The sequence below is a fragment of the Melanerpes formicivorus genome, unplaced genomic scaffold (assembly GCF_026170545.1).
Source record: "Melanerpes formicivorus ecotype bairdi unplaced genomic scaffold, bMelFor1.0.p_v2 SCAF_1, whole genome shotgun sequence".
Lineage (NCBI taxonomy): Eukaryota > Metazoa > Chordata > Aves > Piciformes > Picidae > Melanerpes > Melanerpes formicivorus.
Genome location: NW_027142353.1, coordinates 68,884,804 through 68,905,251, shown reverse-complemented (window position 1 = coordinate 68,905,251; position 20,448 = coordinate 68,884,804). Strand labels below are relative to the sequence as shown.

Here is a 20,448-nt window from a genome sequence, read left to right as displayed (position 1 = left end):
CTGCTTTCTAGTGGCTGCCATCTTCATTGTGTTTGCAGTGTTTCCTGTGTGTAGGGAGTGAGAATCTAGCACGCAGCTAACGCTTTCCCTCCTGCTTTGTTTTGACAGCGTCGGTGTTCACTTGCTTGGCAATAGCGCTGGGATTTTACCGGTTCTGGAAATAGCTCTCAGTGACTGCGTGAGAGAGAAGGAGAGACAGCCACCCAGGCAGCCTCACTCAAGGATCTTGCTTACACTGGAGATAACCTTGGGACTATTTTGTTTTGTTGCCCTTGCCGTGTGCTAGGAATGCTGCCTGAGTGCTTAGCACTCCAGAGCAAAACAGCTGGGAGGGGAGCTAGGCACACAGCAGCATCCTCTGGTCCCCTACTGACCAGCTGTATTTATTGCAAAGGACTTTGTTTCTCACTGTGGTTTAGAATTAATCTTGTTTCCTTTCTGGAACATCCTCACTCTCAGTTCAACGTTTGGGGTGCCCGTGAGAGGGAAACACTCGTTCCCAAGTTAGTGTGTCCCACCTGGGAATGCTAATGCCAACAGCTCTGGTCTGATACAAGTACATTCACCTTGAGCACAGGAGCTGGCTCTTTGCCTTCAGTCTGTTCCTCTCTTTTCTGACAGCTTGAAGCCTCATCCTTTGGGTTTGGGTTTTTTGTATATAAGACACACTGCAAGGCCTTTAGTGAAGAGTTCTTGCTGTTCCTGAATTAAAAGTCTCATGCAGAGCTAAAATGTCTCCATGGATTTACTTTTTAGCATCACTTGCAAAGGAGCATGTAGAGCTACTGGGTAGCAGGTTTGTCAGTGCAGTTTTGTTCCGCTCACAGCTGCACTCAAGGGTGCTTCTTGTAAGCTGTAAGCATTTCTGAGGGTCTCTGAATCACAGACTTGTGGTAAAAGGCCTTTAAGATGGAGTCCAGCTGCTAACCCAGCACTGCCAATTCCACCACTGCACCTTGCCCTCCAGCACCACCTCTACAGGTCTTACATGTACCTCCAGGGCTGGTGCCTCTACCACCTCTCTGGGCAGCCTGCTCAAGTGCCTGACAACCCTTTCAGTGAAGGAACTTTCCCAAATACTCAATCTAAACCTCCCCTTTTTCTTAGGGAAAGCAAACCTCAAATGAGGCACAAGGAGGGTTCCAAAGGGAAAATGATGTCACAAGGGCACAAAGAAGAGAGAGAAATCTTCATAGGTGAAGCCATAATGTTCTGGTTGGGTTTGTGGGGGTGGGGGTGGCTTGTTTTGTTTGGGGTTTGGTTTGGTTTCAAATCAGTGCTGCAGCTGTGATTTAAAACAGTATTTTGTATCCCAGAGAACTGCAGAATAGTTCAGTGAGATGCAGAGAACTCTGTGGGGCAGGGCTGTGCAAACACTGCAGTGTGTGGAGTGTTGCCATTCTACCCCAGCAGCCTCCTCCTCAGAGGCTCCTCCTTCAGCGCAGTCTCACCACCACTCCTCCAGGGCTGCAGGCTGGTTTCTTCTTTACTTTCTTTTTCTCTTTGCAAGACTTGGAGATGGTCTTAGCTTCCTGAAACAAAGGATACTGGAGCCATTAAACAGCAGTGGCTTAAACCTGCCACCTCACAAGATAGGTTTTAAAACTGTATGGCTTCCAGGAACTACAGACTATTGCAAACTGCAGCTGAGGGCAGAGTGCTGTCCCAGGGCATGGGATGAAGGTCACAGCAGGCTAAGATTTGATGCCCCCTTGGTTGTAGCACTTGTTCAGAGCAAAAGTTTTTGAAAACAAACCTGCCTCTAGAGAAATTGTCTCCAACCCCAGAAAGTAAACTTAACATTAGAAGCTTTTTTCCACTAGCTGAATCCATGGAAGAAGCAGCAGTGTGCAGCAGGACTCACTTAGGTGTCTCACCCATGGCTGGCAAAGAAAAATGGAGTCTTGACTGTTACATCAGTTTGTGGGAGTTAGGTAGCAGTGAAAGGACTGAAACTCCAGTTCTGTCCCCAGAGTTAGCATGCTAGGATGTGAACTTCTCATCTGTCCTCAAGCTCTGAGTCTTTAAGAAGTTAGTTTCTCTGCCTTTGCTAAGCCAATCAGTAGCTCATGGCTGCAGGCTTGATAACTGACAGCACAAGAACACTCACTGACATCAGCCACTGCACAGCAACACAGCTTCCCACCGACTCACTCCCCAGGCTGGTGTCAAAGGGAAGAAAACCATTTCTGAAGGAGAGTTTCACAGCAGAAGGAATGTCCTGTGCAAGGGTGACCACCACAACCCCCCTGGCTGGGGTGCCACGGCAGGCATTGACCTGAGGCGAGCAGCCAGAAAGGCTGCTTCCAGCTAGGAGGGGAGGCTCCTGCACAGAAGAAACTGCCTGCTGAAAAAGACTGGCAAAGAATGTGTCTGCCAGCCAGAAACATCCTTGGGAAGTACAGCTGTGGTAGCTAGAAAGCAGAGGTGTCCTGAGATACCCCTGCTAAGTGTAACAGCAAGGGACTAAAGGCAATTTGTTGTCTGGAAAAGTAACAGCCTAATAGCAACTGCAGCATCTCCTGGCTGCTTCCAGGAGTGGTGTCCTCTGCCCTCTTACATCTTTGTGCTCTAAAATGGCCTTCATTTTTAATCCACAAGGGAGCCTCTCCCTGAGAGCTTCCCATGCTGTAGGTGCTTCTTTAAACCCTCTGCTGCACAGGATGAATTGTCCACACAATCCTTCTCCCAGACCTTGGCCTCACACCTGGCTGACTCCAGACTGTGATCAGAAACTGATGTCCCTTCACAGCAGAGGCTGTTAGGATGTGACAAAGGCTCCTGCTCATGCAGTGCCCCAAGCTAAACGCTGCCAGTACATCTCCAGGACTTTCTGCACTGTGCCTGGGAACCCTGGTGAGAACAAACATGCACAAGCCACAGGCAGCAGCCTCTGGGGCAGTGTGTGTAGCACTCACCACGGGGAGAGCAGGAGGTGTGCAGGTTTTCTCCAGGCTCTTTCTGAGGTGGCTTATCTCGGCACGGCAGCCACGCAGCTGGCTCTCCAGCTTCTGCCGCCTGCCACGCTCACGTTCCAGCTGGGCCTGCAGCTCCCTCACAGCCCTGCAAGAGAAAAGGAGACAAGCAGAGCAGGAAGCACAGCCAGGCCTGTCCTGGCTGCTCCGCGTGGATCTATGCCTGTGCTGAGGAAGGGGATAGCGACAGCAGAGAGCCAGGCAGTAATCCTCACGGCAGCGGTGCTCCTGGCCCAGGAACACTTTGAACAGCCGTGACCAGCTGGCTTTCCTGCTGCCCCCTCAGCCCTGCTCAGCGCAATGCGGCCAGGAGATGGAGACATCTCCCCACACACCGAGCCGGGCGCGGGGCAAGCTGCAACCCTCCAGCTGCCCGAGTGGGAGGAGTGCCCACGGTTAATGCAAACAGAGAGGGGTCAGAGGCAGCCTTATCATTTGCATCTGGCGCTCCTACACCCTTCCTGTTGATTGGCTTTCAGCTACAGAGGAGGAATACTCAAATGACAGCCTGCATGCCACCGAAGGGAAACTGAAGCGCTGGCTGATGAGCAGTTGCACAAGATCAGTCTCACCCACAACAGCTTCTGAATTAGTTGAGATTCTTGGAACAGGGTAGCTGAGGCATAAGTCACATATACTCTTATAACAGCAAGTGACCTCAGCAAATGAGTCACCCCAAGTGGAGCTAGGCCTCCTCTCGATCAGGGTAAATTAGCACAGCTACCAAGATGGAAGATTGGTAGAAGGAAAAGGGAAATGTCTGCCCTGTGGGTCCAACTGGCACAGCAGGAGAGCTCTCAGCAAGAGCTGCCTGCTGAGACTGAAGTGTTCCTGCCGCCTGCAGCCCAGAGCCATAAGGCTCCATCAGCCTCTGCTTATGCTTGGGGGCACAGGCAACTTCTTGCAAGGTTCAGGTCAGCGATGGGATAGCTCACAGCCCAGCCACAGCACTGCACAGGGATCCAGACCAGATGTCTTACAGCCAGAAAACTGCAAGCAGGAGTCTCCCAAATCTGCTGCAGTGGCCTTCCCAAGTGGCAGCTCCTGCTTTCCATCTAGTAAAATAGTGTTGTCATTAAATGCTTGTAACTATGAGGGCTTGGGGCATATGATAGAACCACAGAGTTGTTTGGGATGGAGAAGAGCTCTAAGATCCTCAAGTCTAACCATCAAACTAACACCACCATGGCCATTAAACCATGACCTGAAGTGATACAAGCAGCCTGGGATTTATCCCTGGGTAGGTAATGCTGATGAGGGTAGGTGGTACAACTAGAAGCAGTACTTCCATTTTGAAAGGCCAGTCTCAAGCTGGGGATTCTTTCTGGCCTCCACAGGTGAGAGGAAGACCCTTCAGAGAGCCTCACCATTTATCTAGTTTAGTTGCACAGGTCACAGAAAGCCAAATCTCTTGAAGAGCCTTATCAGAGCCCCCCCACGCCCCCAACAGGCACTGCTAGCTTTTGAGTAGCTGCTCGAGCCAAAAGGAACTCTGATGTCTGCTGGGAGTCAACACTGACTTCCATCATTGCAAACAGGGTGCTCTGACCTTCCAATGTGAGCACCAGCAGCTGAGCTGGGCACTCTCCTCCTTTACAGCCAGGAGAGTTGCTCCTAGAAGTTATGAACATCCTGAGGTACAAGTCTGAAAGTGTCTCCATCTGTCCAGGGATTCTGAACAGGAGCTCAAGGTAACTGAGTCAGCTGTAGATACCTGCATTGCAGGCAAGTCCAGGAAGATGGACTTCCAGCCTGGGCTGAGTCAAAGGGGGTGTGGAACCCAAAGAAATCCTCAGTGTCTTGGCTCATATATGGCTGTAAAATATATTACTTAATTCCAATCTGTGACACTTCCTACCTGCTCCAGATCTACACAGAGTGCTAAGGCTGCTGTCTGCTTGATGGCATAAAGACTTTGGTACACAGCCTCCTCTAAGTGAGCAAATACAGACAGTGGGTTTTGGTGGCTCAAACACATACAGACATGGTTATCTGAAGAGACTGAGCACAGTGGGTAGCCAAGTCTTGGACAGGTAGAGGTGGGGGCAGGGCTGTCTTTTGGATGCTGCAGTATCACTTAAGCTCTGCACTTTCTTTTCTTTGGAACTCAGCTTGCCCAGCACACCACCAGTCCAAACAGAAACCTTTCACCCTGAGGATCAGACATCATGGAATCTCCATCTGCAAGAGCAGGTTTGCTGAGATTCCTTTTTCCTGTGATCTGCATGTGAGCTACTGCTTTCTTGAGCATGGAGATGTATTGCCCTTGATGCAGGAATGTAGCAGTCCTTGAGTCATTTCTGCTGTGTATGCACTGCCGTCCAAGACATGCCACAAGTCATGTGTGGCTTTTGATTCAAGTGCATGCATGCATTGGGCATCTTCAGTGGAAACACAACAGCCAGGTCTGTGCAGGCCTACTCCACATACACTGCATGAAAACAGGTGACCTTGCACAAAAGGCATGGATCCATCAGACACTTGGGCTGTGCTGTGGGGCTGATGGCAGTGGCAGAAGGTTTGAGATGGTCAGACAAGCTGCTAAAGCCTTTTTCTTTCTGGGCTGCCTAAAGCTGGTAAGCAAAAAAAGACAGACTGGCCAAAACAATTTGAGTGTAAGACAGCCTTGAAGAAGGCTTAAACCAGGCCCTACAGAGTCACACACTAGCAGGGCAAATGAACCTTACTTCTCAGCTTCCCTTTCTTCCTTCTTCATCTGCTTCTCCTCCTCGGTTATCCCTCCCAGCTGCCTGTAGTTGCTGTAGGCAGTTTCCAGAAGCTGCTGAAGTTCTTGAATCTTGCCATAGGCCCTGACTGGGAGAGAGAGTTCTGCAGGTAGGTGAAACTCACAGAGAAGGCAGTCCTGCTGCAGTCCAACAGTCTGGAAAAGAGTCTCACAAACACAAGAGTAGAAACTGCACTGCTGGGCAAACACTGAGCTACACCTGACCCCCACACAGCAGACAGGTCTCAAAACCAAGCAGCAGTCCAAGGGCTTTCCCCAGCACAGACTAAAGCAATTGCAGCAACCATACTCTCACTTCCCTCTGCTGGGCCTTCTAATCTTCCACAGCTCCTCTGAATGCTCAGTGGTACAGACATCATGGCAATTGGCTTATCTTAAACCAAAAAAGCTCCTGCCAGCCAAGAGTGATGGGGAAGCAGTGCTTACTGCGTGCATTCCTTCTCTGCTCCTTGTCCAGGGTTAAATCCCCTCTGCTGTCTGTACTCCCTTCCACACCATGGCTTTCAAAAAACTTCACATTCTTTGCATCCAGTTCTTCCTCACTCGAGGCACTGTCTCCAGTTACTTGTGTCAGAAGATCCACAGCTGCCACCTGGGCAAATCTGCACAGAAAACAGAGAACCTGCACTGCAAGATACCCATCACCTGGCAAAATGCATGTGATGACAGAAACTCTTTGAAACTCTCTGTGTTCCAGTCCATGAGAGGGGGTTTCAGGACAAAGGAAGCACAAGTGCCCAAACTGTGAGCAGCTAATCTGCTTTTTGTAGTGTTCTGATGGCAGGAGCTCTGCCTCAGGGAATCCTTAGGACACTGACTCCTACATCAGGCATGTCTTTCCCTTTGCAGGATATTTGTCAATTGGATCTCATCAGAAACTGCATTATTAATGCAGAAACCAGCTGGCCTCTGCTGTTATTCACTCTGCACAGCAAGCTGTGGGTGCAATGGCTCACAACTATCCCCTTCCACCTTTTAGAGCTACAGTGCAGCTTTGCTTATCACTCAGCACTGGAAGGAATGGGCCTGATCTCTTCTTGTTCCATCACTGAAAATCAGGATTAATTCCAACAAAGCTGACACAGTACTGATCTCTAAAGAGCAAGGAAATAAATGCCAGAGCTACAGGATGTGTACTGCTACCTCTTGGCCACGGCCTTTGGAGTCTCTCCAGCGTCATTTTTAATGTCACAGTTGGCTCCCATTTCAATCAGCCACTGCAAGCACTGGATATGCCCCTGTGCAGCAGCTAAAGGATGGAAGGTGCACATGAGTCAGCTGTGTACAAATTAAGTGTTCCAAATCTAAACCATCCTCTTCTTGTCACTGTCTGACATGCCAGAGGCTGGGTTCACTAAGTCACTGCAGGGGGACGGTGTTTCCAGGCAAGACTGCCTGTCAAGATGCTCAAGCCATGTGGTACAGGCAGTTGTGGAGAAGAGCATACCAGGAGGTTTTGTTACTCTTTCCAACTCCAGAAATTCACTGGCAACTCTTCCTGGACCCAAGTTAAACTAAACATGCCCAGCCTCATGCAGGAAGCATGAGAAACACAAACTGCTGCCTCACACTCCTGCAGTCAGGCCTGTATGTCACTGGGCAGCAGCAAAGCACGGTCACTGCCCTCTGGCTTTGGGCTCTCCCATGTCAGACACAGCTTGCTGCCCCAGTCTGTGGTGCGTGGTGTTGTCTCACACAGGAGAGAAGCCAGGACTTTGTGCTGGAGCTATAGGTACCTCATTTCACTCCAGGCAACAATTCTCAGCTGCAGCCTAAGACAGCAGCTTTGCCTAGTCATATGGTCTGGCATGGCTACTGCTCCTAACAGGTGCTGCCAGGAAGGCCTCACATATGGAGGATCATATTTGGCATGTCTAGCCCAAACCTGTAAGCTGTTTTTCTCAAGGCAGAATAAATCCATCTCTTGACAGCACCCCTCTGTATGTTTCCCACATTTCTTTTCTTTCTAAGGGAATCAAGTGACAACACCAGCCACAGCATTTCCCCAGAGCAGTAACAGTACCTGTAACGACTGGGCATGGAACACTTGTTAAGTCAGCACCCCCCCCAGAAAAAGAAGGTGGAAAGCAATGGACAAAAATGGGCCTTAAGGCACTACAGAACAGTTGGTTTTAATGAGAACCTCCATTAGGATTTTTAAAGTTCTGCCACTCATAGCCAAGCCAAAAGGAAATATGGGGAACAGTGTAAACAACATACTGCAACACCTCCCTCTTCCCTCCCTCTCCTGGCTCTTCTTTCAGACACTACCATAAACCCTCAGGCACAAGAGGACCATGGTTTTCTGCAGCGCTGCCTCTCCACTACACATCAAGGTGTTAAACACCAGAAGTCTGCCTTCCTTCACAGCATCCTACCAAACGCCTTCCTCGTGTTTTGTCCCGCATCTCCACAGCACTGGCATGCTCAGGAAACACAGACCCAGGCCACAACATGGATCATTCTCACACCTGAGCCAGGGTTTCTAACAGTCACTTCTCACCTGGTAGAAGCAACAATTTCGGTTTCCGGTTAGATACTGCTTCCCCTTTAACTCTTCGTTCTTGCCTTCAGCTCGGTAATTCCCTTTCACAGTGACACCCACGCACACACGCATCACAAAAGAAGTTTTCCAGGGCTGCCCTTTCGAGCCCGCAGGAAATGAGGTACTGTTGTTCATGAAGTTTATCTGATTAGCAGCCACTTGAAAAACTAAGTAAACAAGTCAGCAACCACCCATAACAGGCTGAAAGAGAGATCATAATCACTGACCTTTGTGCAGGAGAGCGGATCCCTCATCATCCCGCTCATTAATATTGATTGCTCCGCTTCTCACTAATCTTCGAAGCGCTAACAAGTCCCCTTTGAAAGCAGCGCCGTGGGCTGGGAAGGCTAGAACTGAAAACGAAATGCATGTCTGCAACCCATCGCCAGGAACTCCACTGAACACCCTCGCGTTTGCCTCTTACAGCAACCCATGCATGGAGACTTCGTGGCTACAGTCAGCAAGGTTAATGCACGCTTCATCAGTTAAAATGCAGCTGCACAACCAGCGCTGTTCATCACAGACTTGCCTAAACATGGCTTTGATATGGCTACAGGCATCTTGCACAGCCAAGAGACTAATTCCATCAACCTGAAATAGCAACCATTCCTTAGGTTGATGGCTGTTGTTGCAGTACTGGGGGTTACTGGAGTCGTTTGCCTGCTCTGAAACCCCCAGTCTGAGCAAGCACGCAGACCATTTCTCCCTGCTTAAAACCAGACAATCAGCTTTTCCCAGTTATTCTGCAGAGTACTGCCATACATCTCTGATGGAAAAAACTAGCAGGTAGATTGAGAGGTGAAGGGGCAGCTCTCATGTCCTTGATCTGTTGAAGGCTCTCCTTACAGACCTTGCCATGCTTGCATCCTTTGGCAGCTCTCACTGCAGCAGTACTGCTGGCTAGTGAGTAACCTTAACTCCAGAGGGACACTTGCAGGCTAAGATGCTAGTCGATGCAAGCAAGGGGTTGTGAGCAGGTGAAGCTGCAAACTCATTAAAGTGACACACTTTTCCTGGAGCTCTGCTGGAAGTGAAGGAGAACACAGATAACTTGGTATGCACAGTGACACACAGAGTGGCAAGTTTGATTTTGATGATGGGTAAAGCTAAAACATTTGTAGATCACACTGAGTATCCCTCTCATTTGCTATCAGCATGTGCAGCAAGCATGGGAAGCAACAGCTCTTCCTTGTATTAGTAAGCTAAATGTTCTGCTGCTGCTCAGATAGGTTTTCAGAATGCTGATAGAATTCCAAGGCCTATTTTAACACCATCTTGATCCATACTCACCTCCCTGTGTCTCTGGATGCTTCCCCTCTCTTTCCACAGCATCAATATAGTGCAGAATATTCTCTTTATAGAACCGTTGTGCCAAGTCCCTTGGAGTGTCTCCGTGGTTGTTCCTGGCTTCCAGTGCCTGCCTGACACTGCCCATTTTACTGACCAAGAACTTAAAGCAGTGCAGATGTCCTTCTACTGCTGCCAGATGAGCTATAGCACAAGGAAGAAGCAAAGTGTGTTAGGGCAGAGCACTGCTGCCCACCCAGAAAGCACTGCTCCCACCCACAGCTAGCTCTGCCTCACCGACCAGCACCTGCGCCACCCAACACTGCAAAACACCCATGGGCAGCCTCAGTTCCAACAGGGATGTCCAGCTCCTCTCTAGGACAGAGTTCAGAAGGCAGAAGACAGCTGTCATCTGCAAAGAAGATTCCCTGGCCGTGCTGACTGCAGGAGACAATGCTGCCAAGAGACCACTGAGCACTAGCTAGGCGAGTGCAGTGCTGGGGTTTTATCTTCCCCATGAACACAAATCCCACTCCTCAGCAGCTGTCTGCCTCCACTATCCTAGGCACACTCAAAACTGAGGGCCAGAAACAGTACCTTTGATTACAAACTAGAGCCACTGCTGCTGTAGTTCTGCCTCTACTGTGCCACCACAAACAAGATGCATCACACCTTCAGGTACTCTGCCTACAAAATGAGGACAGTGACACTCACTTTAGCAGGCAGAGTGTTTGAAGGTACATCCCACTGCAGAGGCCTCGACTCACAGCATGCCTGCTACTACATTTTCCCCTTTCAACTGTAGTAGGCAGTTCCTGCATGCAGGAGCTGCTCCAGGCCACTGTGGCAGAGACTGCTTCCATGTGAAAGTTATTTCCTCCTCTGTCCTTTAGGCTATGCTGAGGTTTAGTTACTTAACCAAACTAGAGTGCTGGACCTACCACAAACTAGGAGGTACAAAACATGCTCATGATTTTGAAATGAACAGTAGTCTCTAGTCCCATTAATGGGAAAAAGCTGACAAATAACTGCTTATTATCTGTTCTCACCCCATGAAAATGTCCTGGAAAAGCTGGCTGAGGTTCTACAGGCAAAAAGATTAGCTTGTCTCCAAGCAAGAATCTCATTATCTCCGTGATGCATGTACAATGTACCCAGGACTAAAAGGCAAAACCAAAACCAAGTCCATTTTTGGCACATCCAAGTTCTCTACTGCAAACCATTCACAGCTTTCCCAGAGTGTAATTGCTCTAAAAGGCCATGGGCATTGGTTTTACAGCAAGATTACAATAGTTAGGTACAGATGATTGCTAAAAGTGAAACCTGAGCTTAATCAGGGCAGTTTTCCCCATTTTCTTAACTTTATTCAGTGAGTCAGTTACTCAGGGAGAAGTGAAAGGAAGAAGCACCCTTTAAAGGTCAAGTACAAACTACTAGTTAGCTGGTGCAACACTGACTCAGCCCCTATGAACCCACTTGCAGATGCCTGAAGTCTCAGGGGTACAATCTTTTTCCATGTTTTATTTCAATTGGCTGGCTGCCCTGTGCAGGAAGCAGTCAGAAAAGCTTTGTGCTTGCTGCAGAGATGGCAATGGGAAAACAGATGAAAGAACTGGTTTGTGTCCATGTCCTTCTGCAGCTTCGGTGGGATGCTGTGGAGCACACCAAGTGGAGCCTTTCACAGCTAGCTTTTAACCTGTGTGCTCCTCAGTAGCCCATACCCAACCTGGAACCCATCCTCAGGCACGTGGAGCACTTGAAACTGAGACCAAAGCCAGAGGGGACTGTGATGGGAACACAAAATATGCAGCTTAGTGCCAAGGACTTTGGAAAACCTTTTCTCAGGCATCATGAACAGGCAGTGGATAGTCAGTGCTGGTATCCCCTTTATAAAAGTGCTGGTCAGCTTGTATAAAATCAGAGCAACACTATTTGCTCTCCTCAAGTGTCAAGTGAAGAAACAGTGTCTGGGGAGAAATTCAGGTGTTGTGCTATGATTGAAGTAATACTCTGTTTAGAACAGGTTTCACGAGTGGTGATAAAAGAAGCATGGATATGGCCCAGGCTCTAACACAGAGAGAAAACAAAACAAAACACTGCATTACCAAGCACAGCCTGCTCTGCACAATGAATGGGCCACAGCTCTCCACACAGTCAGCATGCTGCAGGTAACTGAAGGCTCTGCTGTAAGTCACACGTGCAAGAGGTGCAGCCCGTTCCTCACTTGCAGGGTACGGCACTGCAAACTCAGTCAGCTTAGGTCACTATTCTCTCAGGAAGAAATTACAGCACTCCAGCTGAGCTTGAAGCTGAGGTATGTAAAGATGATTTAAGTTCCCTTGGCTGTTTTACAAGCTGTGGAAAAGCTGCTCCCTACAGCACACCGCCTCTATAAACCTTTCACTAGCGACATGCCGAAGCCTTTTCTTTCCTTTGGATGATGATGTGAGCAAATCAAACAGAATAAAGGCTGAGAGGATCAGGCTGCTCCAGATACTAAACCAACAACAAAAGTAATGTTCTACTAAGCAGGATATAGAGAGCATTTAAGTACAACTGTGCTGGCATTTGCTGTGGCTCCATCAAAGTGTGTTATCAGGAACATGCTCCCAAATGCAAATAAACCCCACCTTCTACACTGCCATCAGCGTGCCCAGCACCATGACTCCCTACTGACAGCACACCAGATGTGCTGCAGGCATACCAGAGCCTCCCAGGCTTGAACAAGACCAAGCTTTGCAAACAGAGCACAGACAGCACTTGACTAGGTAAGTGCTGTTTACCAGAGGGTAAGGGATTTAAGGAACTTAAAAAGATACAAGAGAGGAAAAACCCAAGGTGCTCTTTGGAGCAGTGTGACAGCCCACAAGCAGGAAAATGCTGAAAGGATGCAATAAGAATCCAGGTTGTAAACAGCATCACTGAACTTACAGAAGCTACTGAGGCAGTGGTGTGGTAGGCAGAGGGAGACTGGAGAAACTATGAAGAGCAAGGAACACTGCTCATTTTAGTGCAGAACCAACTACAGCCATGAGTAAGAAAAGAGTACAGCTTAGAGATCACACAGAATACCAGTACTCCAGAAGTCAGGATGAAGAAACAGCAGGTAAATGTGAACAGAGGTTTCACCAAATCAGTTAAGAAAGAGAGGGGTACAAAAACCTACAGATGAACATGCTAGAATCTGATCACAGGGGCACAATAAGCCTGGCACAAAATCCAAAAGGAGCCTCCTGCCCCACCTACCCTTCTCCTCCTGTGACACCCACTGGCACACATGCTCCACCACGTGCCCTGGAGATGCTTCCCACCTACACAGCCTCCTCCCTACTCCAGTACCCATGTGTGCTGGGTTTGCTGGGACAGAATCCCAGACCAGGCATGGGCTGCAGGCCATTAGCAGTTCTGAGCCAGCCAGGGCAGATGACTGGAGTTGGATGCAGGTGTATCCCAGACCATGAGCATCATGCTCAGTGTAAAGGGAGAAGTTTGCTGAGAAGAGGGGAGTCTCACTTTAGAGCTTCCTGTTTGAGATCCTCCTTACCTTGTTCCTCTTCTTTCTCCTGCTCTTGAGAACTGCCTTCCTGGATACTGTGACTACTGCACTTGTTAGGCTCAGTGTAACTGTCTATGTCTTGCATTGACATTAGTATTAGTTTGACTATTTCATTAAATCCATTTTCATTTCAACCTGTGGCTCTTCTCTCCTTTTCCAGATTCCCCTTCCCTGCTGGGCAGGTGTCTGTAGGTGGCAGAGTAACTGCGATAGTTTGGCCCCAGATAGGGGCTAAATGGAGATACCTCAGCAGCAGCAGGAGGTGAACAGGTCACCACCACCAGCAGATCAATACTTTGGATGCTATAAATCCCCTCACCACTGTAAAAATGCAATAACTATATTGACTACCTGGAATCAAGCTGCAAATGCTGCTGGTGGGCATTAATTGTTGTTTGCTACAATTACCACACAGCACAACTGCAAATCAAAGGTTAACAACTGCATGATTTACCCTGCTGTACCTGGAAGGTTTCCATTGCTATCCACAGCATCTGTGCACGCTCCCCATCTAACAAGAAGCTGCAAACACCCCAAGCGACCATGAAAAGCAGCGTAGTGGATAGGCCTCCAGGCACTCCTGTCTGAAACATTCACATTCTGAAAGGGAAGCAGCAGGGTCGTTGATTAATCTTAGGCACAGGACAAACAAATAGAATCAACTATTCATTGTCTTGGGCTATTTCAATCACATCAAATAACACTGCCAAAGTCCATCCCACATCTGCAGCTCCCACCCCAGGACAGCTGCTTGGCACGTTCTTGGGTTTATTTCAACCATGCACATATGGAAGGTGCAGTTTTGGACATGCCTCTGCTGCTGTGCTGCTCACTATTCCCTTGATATGGAGTTTGTCTCCTTTGCTACAGAGGATGTTTGTACAACTGCAAAAACTCACAGCCATCACAGCACCCAGTCCCAGTTAATGCCATCCTGAGTGGAAGGTGATTAACTCACAGCACTGAGGCTTTCCTGAAGTTCCTGAATGTTATGGAAGTCAAAGCCAGGGACGGGGAGGAAGAACTGCCCATTGTAAGTGCAGATCAGGTTCGTGATCATCTGAAGAACCTGAAAGTGTTCAAGTCCATGGGACCCGACGGGTTACACCCACGGGTGCTGAGAGAACTGGCAGATGAGGTTGCTAAACCCCTCTCTATTATATTTCAAAAGTCCTGGCAGTCTGGTGAAGTCCCCACAGACTGGAAAAGGGGAAACATTGCCCCCATCTTCAAAAAGGGCAAGAAGGAGGAACCAGGGAACTCCAGGCCAGTCAGTCTCACCTCTGTGCCTGGAAAGATCATGGAGCAGATCCTCCTGGAGGCACTACTCGCTCAGAAGAATAGTGAAGAGGTGATTGGGAACAGTCAGCATGGCTTTGCCAAGGGCAAATCCTGCCTGACCAACCTGGTGGCCTTCTATGAGCAGGTGACAAAATTAATAGCTGAGGGGCGAGCAACTGATGTCATTTACCTGGACCTGAGCAAAGCCTTCGACACTGTCCCACACCACAGCCTGGTCTCCAAACTGGTGACACATGGGTTTGATGGGTGGACCACTAGATGGATAAGGAACTGGCTTGATGGCTGCACCCAAAGAGTGGCTGTCAATGGCTCCATGTCCCAGTGGAGGCCAGGGACAAGCGGAGTCCCTCAGGGATCAGTCCTGGGACCTGTCTTGTTCAACATCTTTGTGGGGGACATGGACAGTGGCATTGAGTGCACCCTCAGCAAGTTTGCTGATGACACCAAGCTGTGTGGTGCAGCAGACAGGCTGGAGGGAAGGGAGGCCATCCAGAGGGACCTTGACAGGCTGGAGAGCTGGGCACAAGCCAACCTCATGAAGTTCAATAAGAGCAAGTGCAGGGTCCTGCATCTGGGTCGAGGCAATCCCAGGCACAAATACAGGCTGGGCAGTGACTGGCTGGAAAGTAGCCCTGAAGAGAGAGACTTGGGGATGCTGGTGGACAAAAAGCTCAACATGAGCTCTCAGTGTGCACTTGCAGCCCACAAAGCCAATCAGATCCTGGGCTGCATCAGGAGAAGTGTGGCTAGCAGGTCGAGGGAGGTGATCCTCCCCCTCTACTCAGCCCTGGTGAGACCCCACCTGGAGTACTGTGTCCAGTTCTGGAGCCCCTATTACAAGAGGGATGTGGAGGTGCTGGAACGTGTCCAGAGAAGGGCCACAAGGATGATCAGAGGGCTGGAGCACCTCTCCTATGAGGACAGACTGAAGGAGTTGGGGCTGTACAGTCTGGAGAAGAGAAGGCTCCGAGGAGACCTAATTGTGGCCTTCCAGTATCTGAAGGGGGCTACAGGAAGGCTGGGGAAGGACTTCTCAGGATATCAGGTAGTGATAGGACTAGGGGGAATGGAATGAAGCTGGAGGTGGGGAGATTCAGGCTGGATGTGAGGAGGAGGTTCTTCCCCATGAGAGTGGTGAAGCCCTGGAATGTGTTGTCCAGGGAGGTGGTCGAGGCCCCGTCCCTGGAGGTGTTTAAGCCCAGGCTGGATGAGGCTCTGGGCAGCCTGATCTAGTGTGGGGTGTCCCTGCCCATGGCAGGGGGGTTGGAACTAGATGATCCTTGTGGTCCCTTCCAACCCTGAATGAAACTATGAAACTATAAGTTTGCATCATTTCCCTAGCACAGCTTACAATCAAAAAAGGGAAATTGAACCCAAAAGGAAAATCACCAACAGTAATTAATCCACAGTCCTCAATCTCATCTCAAACTAGAATAGAACAGAATTAACCAGGCTGGAAAAGACCTTTGAGATCATCAAGTCCAACCTATCACTCAACACCATCTCATCAACTAAACCATAGCACCAAGTGCCTCATCCAGTCCCCTCTTGAACACCTCCAGGGATGGTGACTCCACCACCTCCCTGGGCAGCACATCCCAATGGCCAAACTTTCTGCGGAGAATTTCTTCCTAACATCCAGCCTCAACCTCCCCTGGCACAGCTTGAGACTGTGTCCTCTTGTTCTGGCGCTGGTTGCCTGGGAGAAGAGACCAACCCCACCTGGCTACAACCTCCCTTCAGGTAGCTGTAGACAGCAATGAGGTCTCCCCTGAGCCTCCTCTTCTCCAGGCTAAGCAGCCCCAGCTCCCTCAGCCTCTCCTCACAGGGCTGTGCTGCAGACCCCTCCCCAGCTTTGTTGCCCTTCTCTGGAAGCTAGGGAGAGGTGTCTGGGAAAAGATACCAGACTTTGGCCCTGCCCCAAGGAACCGAGGGCCGGAGTCTCTCACCGCTCCTCTTCGCAGGATGGTCTGCAGGGTGTAGGAGTGGCCGTGGGCCGTGGCCAGGTGTGCCGGCGTGCAGCCGCCAGCATCCGCGGCCTCCACCTCGCTGCCGGTCATCAACAGAGCCTAAAGACAGGCAAAGCAGAAGTTCAGTTGGCAAACCTTGCCAAGCAGGACGACTTCAGACAATGAGCAGGGTAACTCTGGGATGACCTCAGGGCCCTGACAGAACACCAATCAGCAGAGCAAATGAGTGCACTGGTGTTAACAAACATGACTTGCTTCCAGATGTAAAGACATCAAGATGTCTTGACTCATAGCTCCATTAGGAGCTCTCTCAGCTGACCTTCGTAATGAATTTGTCCAGACTGATACTCTGCCCTACTCCCTTTCACTTGAGAGTGGCTGTCTGCACATACCTGCATGCAAGCATCCTGGCCTCGGATGGCGGCGAGGTGAGCTGCTGTCCAGCCTCTGACAGTTACGTGTGTCGCATCAGCTCCGTGCCAGAGCAGCCAGTGCAGGCACTGCCCAACCAAAACCACAGGGGTTACTTAACTATTCTTATCATGTGACATCCAAGGCACACTTTGACCAGGATTTCCAGACAGTACTGGAATGCTCCATCATGGAAATGAGACCCCAGTGGATCCCTCAGCCAGGCACTTGTGCACTGGCAACTCACAGGGGAGTTAGACTTCCCAGGCTGCACCCAGGGGGACAGAAAGTGCAAATAACTAACTGTAGCATTGATTTTTATAATAGGGCATCTCAATTTTACCCTTCCAGATGTAAAACAATCTGTGGGAGTATGCACATGGGGTGTGGTAAGGCACTGGAAAAACCAATGCAAACATGCTTACTCAAATTCCAGCTCAAATTAATGGCAGGAACCAACTTTAAAGCTTCACTTCATTTACTAGGCTCCTTGAGGTGCATAATCATAGACTCAGAGAATGGTAAGGGTTTGAAGGGACCTCCAGAGATCATCCAGTCCAACTCCCCTGCCAAAGCAGGATCACCCAGGGCTGGTCACCAGCAACCCAGGGCTGTGGCCAGGCAGGTCTTGAAAGTCTCCAGATCAGGAGACTCCACAACCTCTCTGGACTGCCTGTTCCAGGGCTCCATCACCCTTACAGTGAAGAAGCTTTCCCTCATGCTGAGATGGAACCTTCTGCATTCCAGTTTGTATCTGTTGCCCCTTGCCTTATCCCAGGACACCACTGAAAAGACTAGCACCATCTTCTTATGTCACCTCTTATCTTTCCACCACCTAGTTTTGTTACAGCCCCCTTTTTCTAGCAGACACTACTCCTTGCAAGGGAAAGCTACCCAAAAATAGCTCCAGGACCAGTTAAAATTTGACTATATAATATTATGATTTATTATCTTTTTTGACAGCCTGCAGCTCTGGTTCCTCCACTGTCTCCACCAAGGAGTTCAGTGGCAAACAGATGACAGATAATTCAATGAAGTCTACTGTATCGATGGCGAAGCAGGAGATTCAAGCAGCATTTAGAGAACAGGGGGTAAGCAATCTGCTCTTCAGGTTGACCTCACCATGACCAGCATTTTCTTGGCAGTTTCTGTACATTCCAAAACAGCACTGCACCTACTATTTCTTGAGGTTAGTGAGAACTTTCCAGTCTGTCCTTGGGACATGAATTTTTGTGTGGTTATTCATGGCCCTGTTGCTTCAAGACAAGACTGCTATAAAGGTTACACAAGGAGGCCACAAGAGGAAGGTGAATGTTGTGCTGAATGCAGCAAATCAGCCCTTCTGGAAGCTCAAAACATCCACCCAAGCACCTGCTGAGTCCTCCATGCTTATTCAATGTCTTTACTTGTTAAAATGAACTGCATTGGATCTAGTCCTTCAGAAAATGAGGCATGGGACAGGACACTGGTAAACAGAATGAGCATGTCTTCATATTGCTCCTCACCAGTTTCAGTCATCCCCAGAACACTTTACATATTCTGCAAGCCTTAATTTCTCAAGGCTGAACAACCTCAACTCTCTCTCTTCATAGGAGAGGTGCTCCAGCCCTCTGATCATCTTTGTGGCCCTGCTATGGACCTACTCTAACAGTTCCATGTCTTTCTTTCTCTGGGCCTCCAGAGCTGGACACAGTACTCCAGGATGGGTCTCTGGCAACACTTCCTATAAGAACCACCTGGGGCTTCAGAAAGGCAAACTGAACACCTAAAATCCTGCACTTCTGCTCTTTAGAGAATATATTTAATGAGACAAACTGGCAGAGTTAATTCATTTAGCTTGATCAAAACTAGCAATTCTGTGTTCAGCCTCTCCCAGAGGAGGAAAACATTAACTGAGAGAAACCTTGCTGTGTCTGAACACAAACGTGTTTTACCTCCAGACTCCCAGAGTGTGCAGCACAGTGCAAAGGTGTGAAGCTGTGGACTACATCCACCTCATTAACATCAGCTCCACTTTCTATCATGGCTGCAAGTTGTTCTACATCACCAGCTCTCACTGCCTCATGCACACTAGCATAATTCTGCTGCTTCTTGACAGCTAGAGAGGAATAAACAAAGGACATCAGTCAGTTCAGCAACATTTCAGAGACAGGAAATGAGTGATGAATCAAAGAAACATCAGGGTGTCAGATTCACAGGAACCAATCAAAGTGTTCAGAGTAACACAAGATTGAGACTCCTTTCAGCAGGAGTCCTAAATCACTTCTGATTGTCAGAAAAAGAGCAACGTGCAAAAAACCAAGAGAGCCACATCCCCTCTGGCCACAGAAAAGGACCCAAAAGAGCAAGACCTGGGGAAAGAGGACAAGAAGCATCGCCAGGGCAGGAAGCAGAACTACTCCATCTATGTCTGCAAATGCTGGAGCAGATCCACACCAGCACTGGATGGCTTCCAAAGCTGTGGGCATCATAAACTCTTTCATTAGTCACATATCCAAGTACAGCACCAGCAAGGCTTCTCACCTGGGCAAACAAGCTCTCAACCATCACTTCCCCTGTGCTCCACATGGCCATGCTCCTGGTGCTCCTACCTAAGAACTGGGCAGCAGAGCACGCTGAAGGGCACCAGTGCCCTCAGCAGGTGAGCACACCATGCAATTGCTCTTGAATGAGCTACACAGACAGGTTCAAGGACAAGCTGGTACCAGAAAAAGCTGCTGTAGAAAAGCAGGGGGTTTGCAATGGGTTAGTTATCCTCTGTCACTCCTGCTAGAGTTATGCCATTGCTCTGTCACAGCTCACTCTTGGCAGCCCAGGATTTTGTTCCCACCAAAGTCAGTAACATTTTCACTGACCTCAGTGGCACAGAATCAAGCTCTAAATGTAGAAGCAGTGGGGTCAAGTATTACCTTGCATGCCTTTCCACTGATTCACTATGTGACTGGAAACAATGGTAGTCCTTTTCAGTTTTTTCCATATCCAACCCCCTTGCAACACCTAGATATCTTGCCAAAACTTTTGAACAGAAACATGTGATGCAAGAACATGCAATGGCTGAGGGGGCTGATTTCAGCTAGGCAAACATAAGAGGAACCTGAAACAGCTAGTGCTCACCTTCTGGAGTAGTCATCATTCCAGCCCCCAAAGGCACTTGAAGAGATGGGCTACTGTTTTGCAAGGCAAGCAAGCAGGAAAACGTAGGTGTGAAGTACTCGTGCCTCTGCTTCTCCACCTGGGGAGAAGAAACCACAGCAGTAGTAAAACCTGTTATGTAATACAAGCTAACAACCCCTAAAGAACATAAATGAGGCATGGTATGAACATGCCTGTGATGTGTGCAAAAAGCAGTAACTCTGATGGAAACCAGCCTTTGCAGCTGACCAGCGCCTGTTTTCATGTAATCTCTAGCATGACAGTAGGGATCAAGGCAGATCTGGGGGTGCCACAAAGGGCACAGAGGGCTGAAGATGTTTCAATAATGCAGGCTGAGAGTAACACACCCTGTGTTGTAACACACTGCTTGATCTTGTGGCTCTATGTCACTCCACTTCCACCTCCCCCAGCTCCATGGGCTGATTCAGTGCCCTGTGACGAGTGGCTTCCGTGAGGAACAAGGATTCCCTCCTGCAAAATACTGCACAAACAAACAGCAGCAG

At 49.1% G+C, this 20,448-nt stretch overlaps 2 protein-coding genes across 3 annotated transcripts in view; one reads left to right on the top strand and one right to left on the bottom strand.

Moving 5' to 3' along the window:
- CCDC90B (coiled-coil domain containing 90B) overlaps positions 1–732 on the top strand; it is a 10,368-nt gene extending 9,636 nt beyond the window's left edge. For both annotated transcript variants that reach the window (XM_068146112.1, XM_068146123.1), the window contains one exon: positions 109–732. In XM_068146112.1, coding sequence (XP_068002213.1) covers positions 109–164 — 56 coding nt within the window. In that variant the 3' untranslated portion in view covers positions 165–732. The remainder of the gene's footprint in view (positions 1–108) is intronic.
- ANKRD42 (ankyrin repeat domain 42) lies at positions 730–20,448 on the bottom strand. Its single transcript, XM_068146097.1, has 13 exons — positions 20,293–20,448; positions 19,907–20,024; positions 18,727–18,890; positions 16,774–16,881; positions 16,361–16,480; positions 13,574–13,709; positions 9,557–9,757; positions 8,494–8,619; positions 6,865–6,970; positions 6,148–6,323; positions 5,663–5,789; positions 2,919–3,063; positions 730–1,532 (listed from the first exon to the last, which is right to left on the bottom strand). The coding sequence occupies exons 2-13, from the start codon at positions 19,923–19,925 to the stop codon at positions 1,437–1,439; spliced, it is 1,524 nt and encodes a 507-aa protein (XP_068002198.1). The 5' UTR covers positions 19,926–20,024; positions 20,293–20,448; the 3' UTR covers positions 730–1,436.

What these genes read in the sequence shown, in the direction of transcription:
- ANKRD42 (XM_068146097.1), bottom strand. An exon ending in CCAAAGGCCGTGGCCAAGAG is followed by an intron (nt 6,324 to 6,864) that starts GTAGCAGTACAC and finishes TTTTCTGTGCAG; the next exon opens with ATTTGCCCAGGTGGCAGCTG. An exon ending in GAAGAAAGGGAAGCTGAGAA is followed by an intron (nt 3,064 to 5,662) that starts GTAAGGTTCATT and finishes TTTCTCTTGCAG; the next exon opens with GGCTGTGAGGGAGCTGCAGG.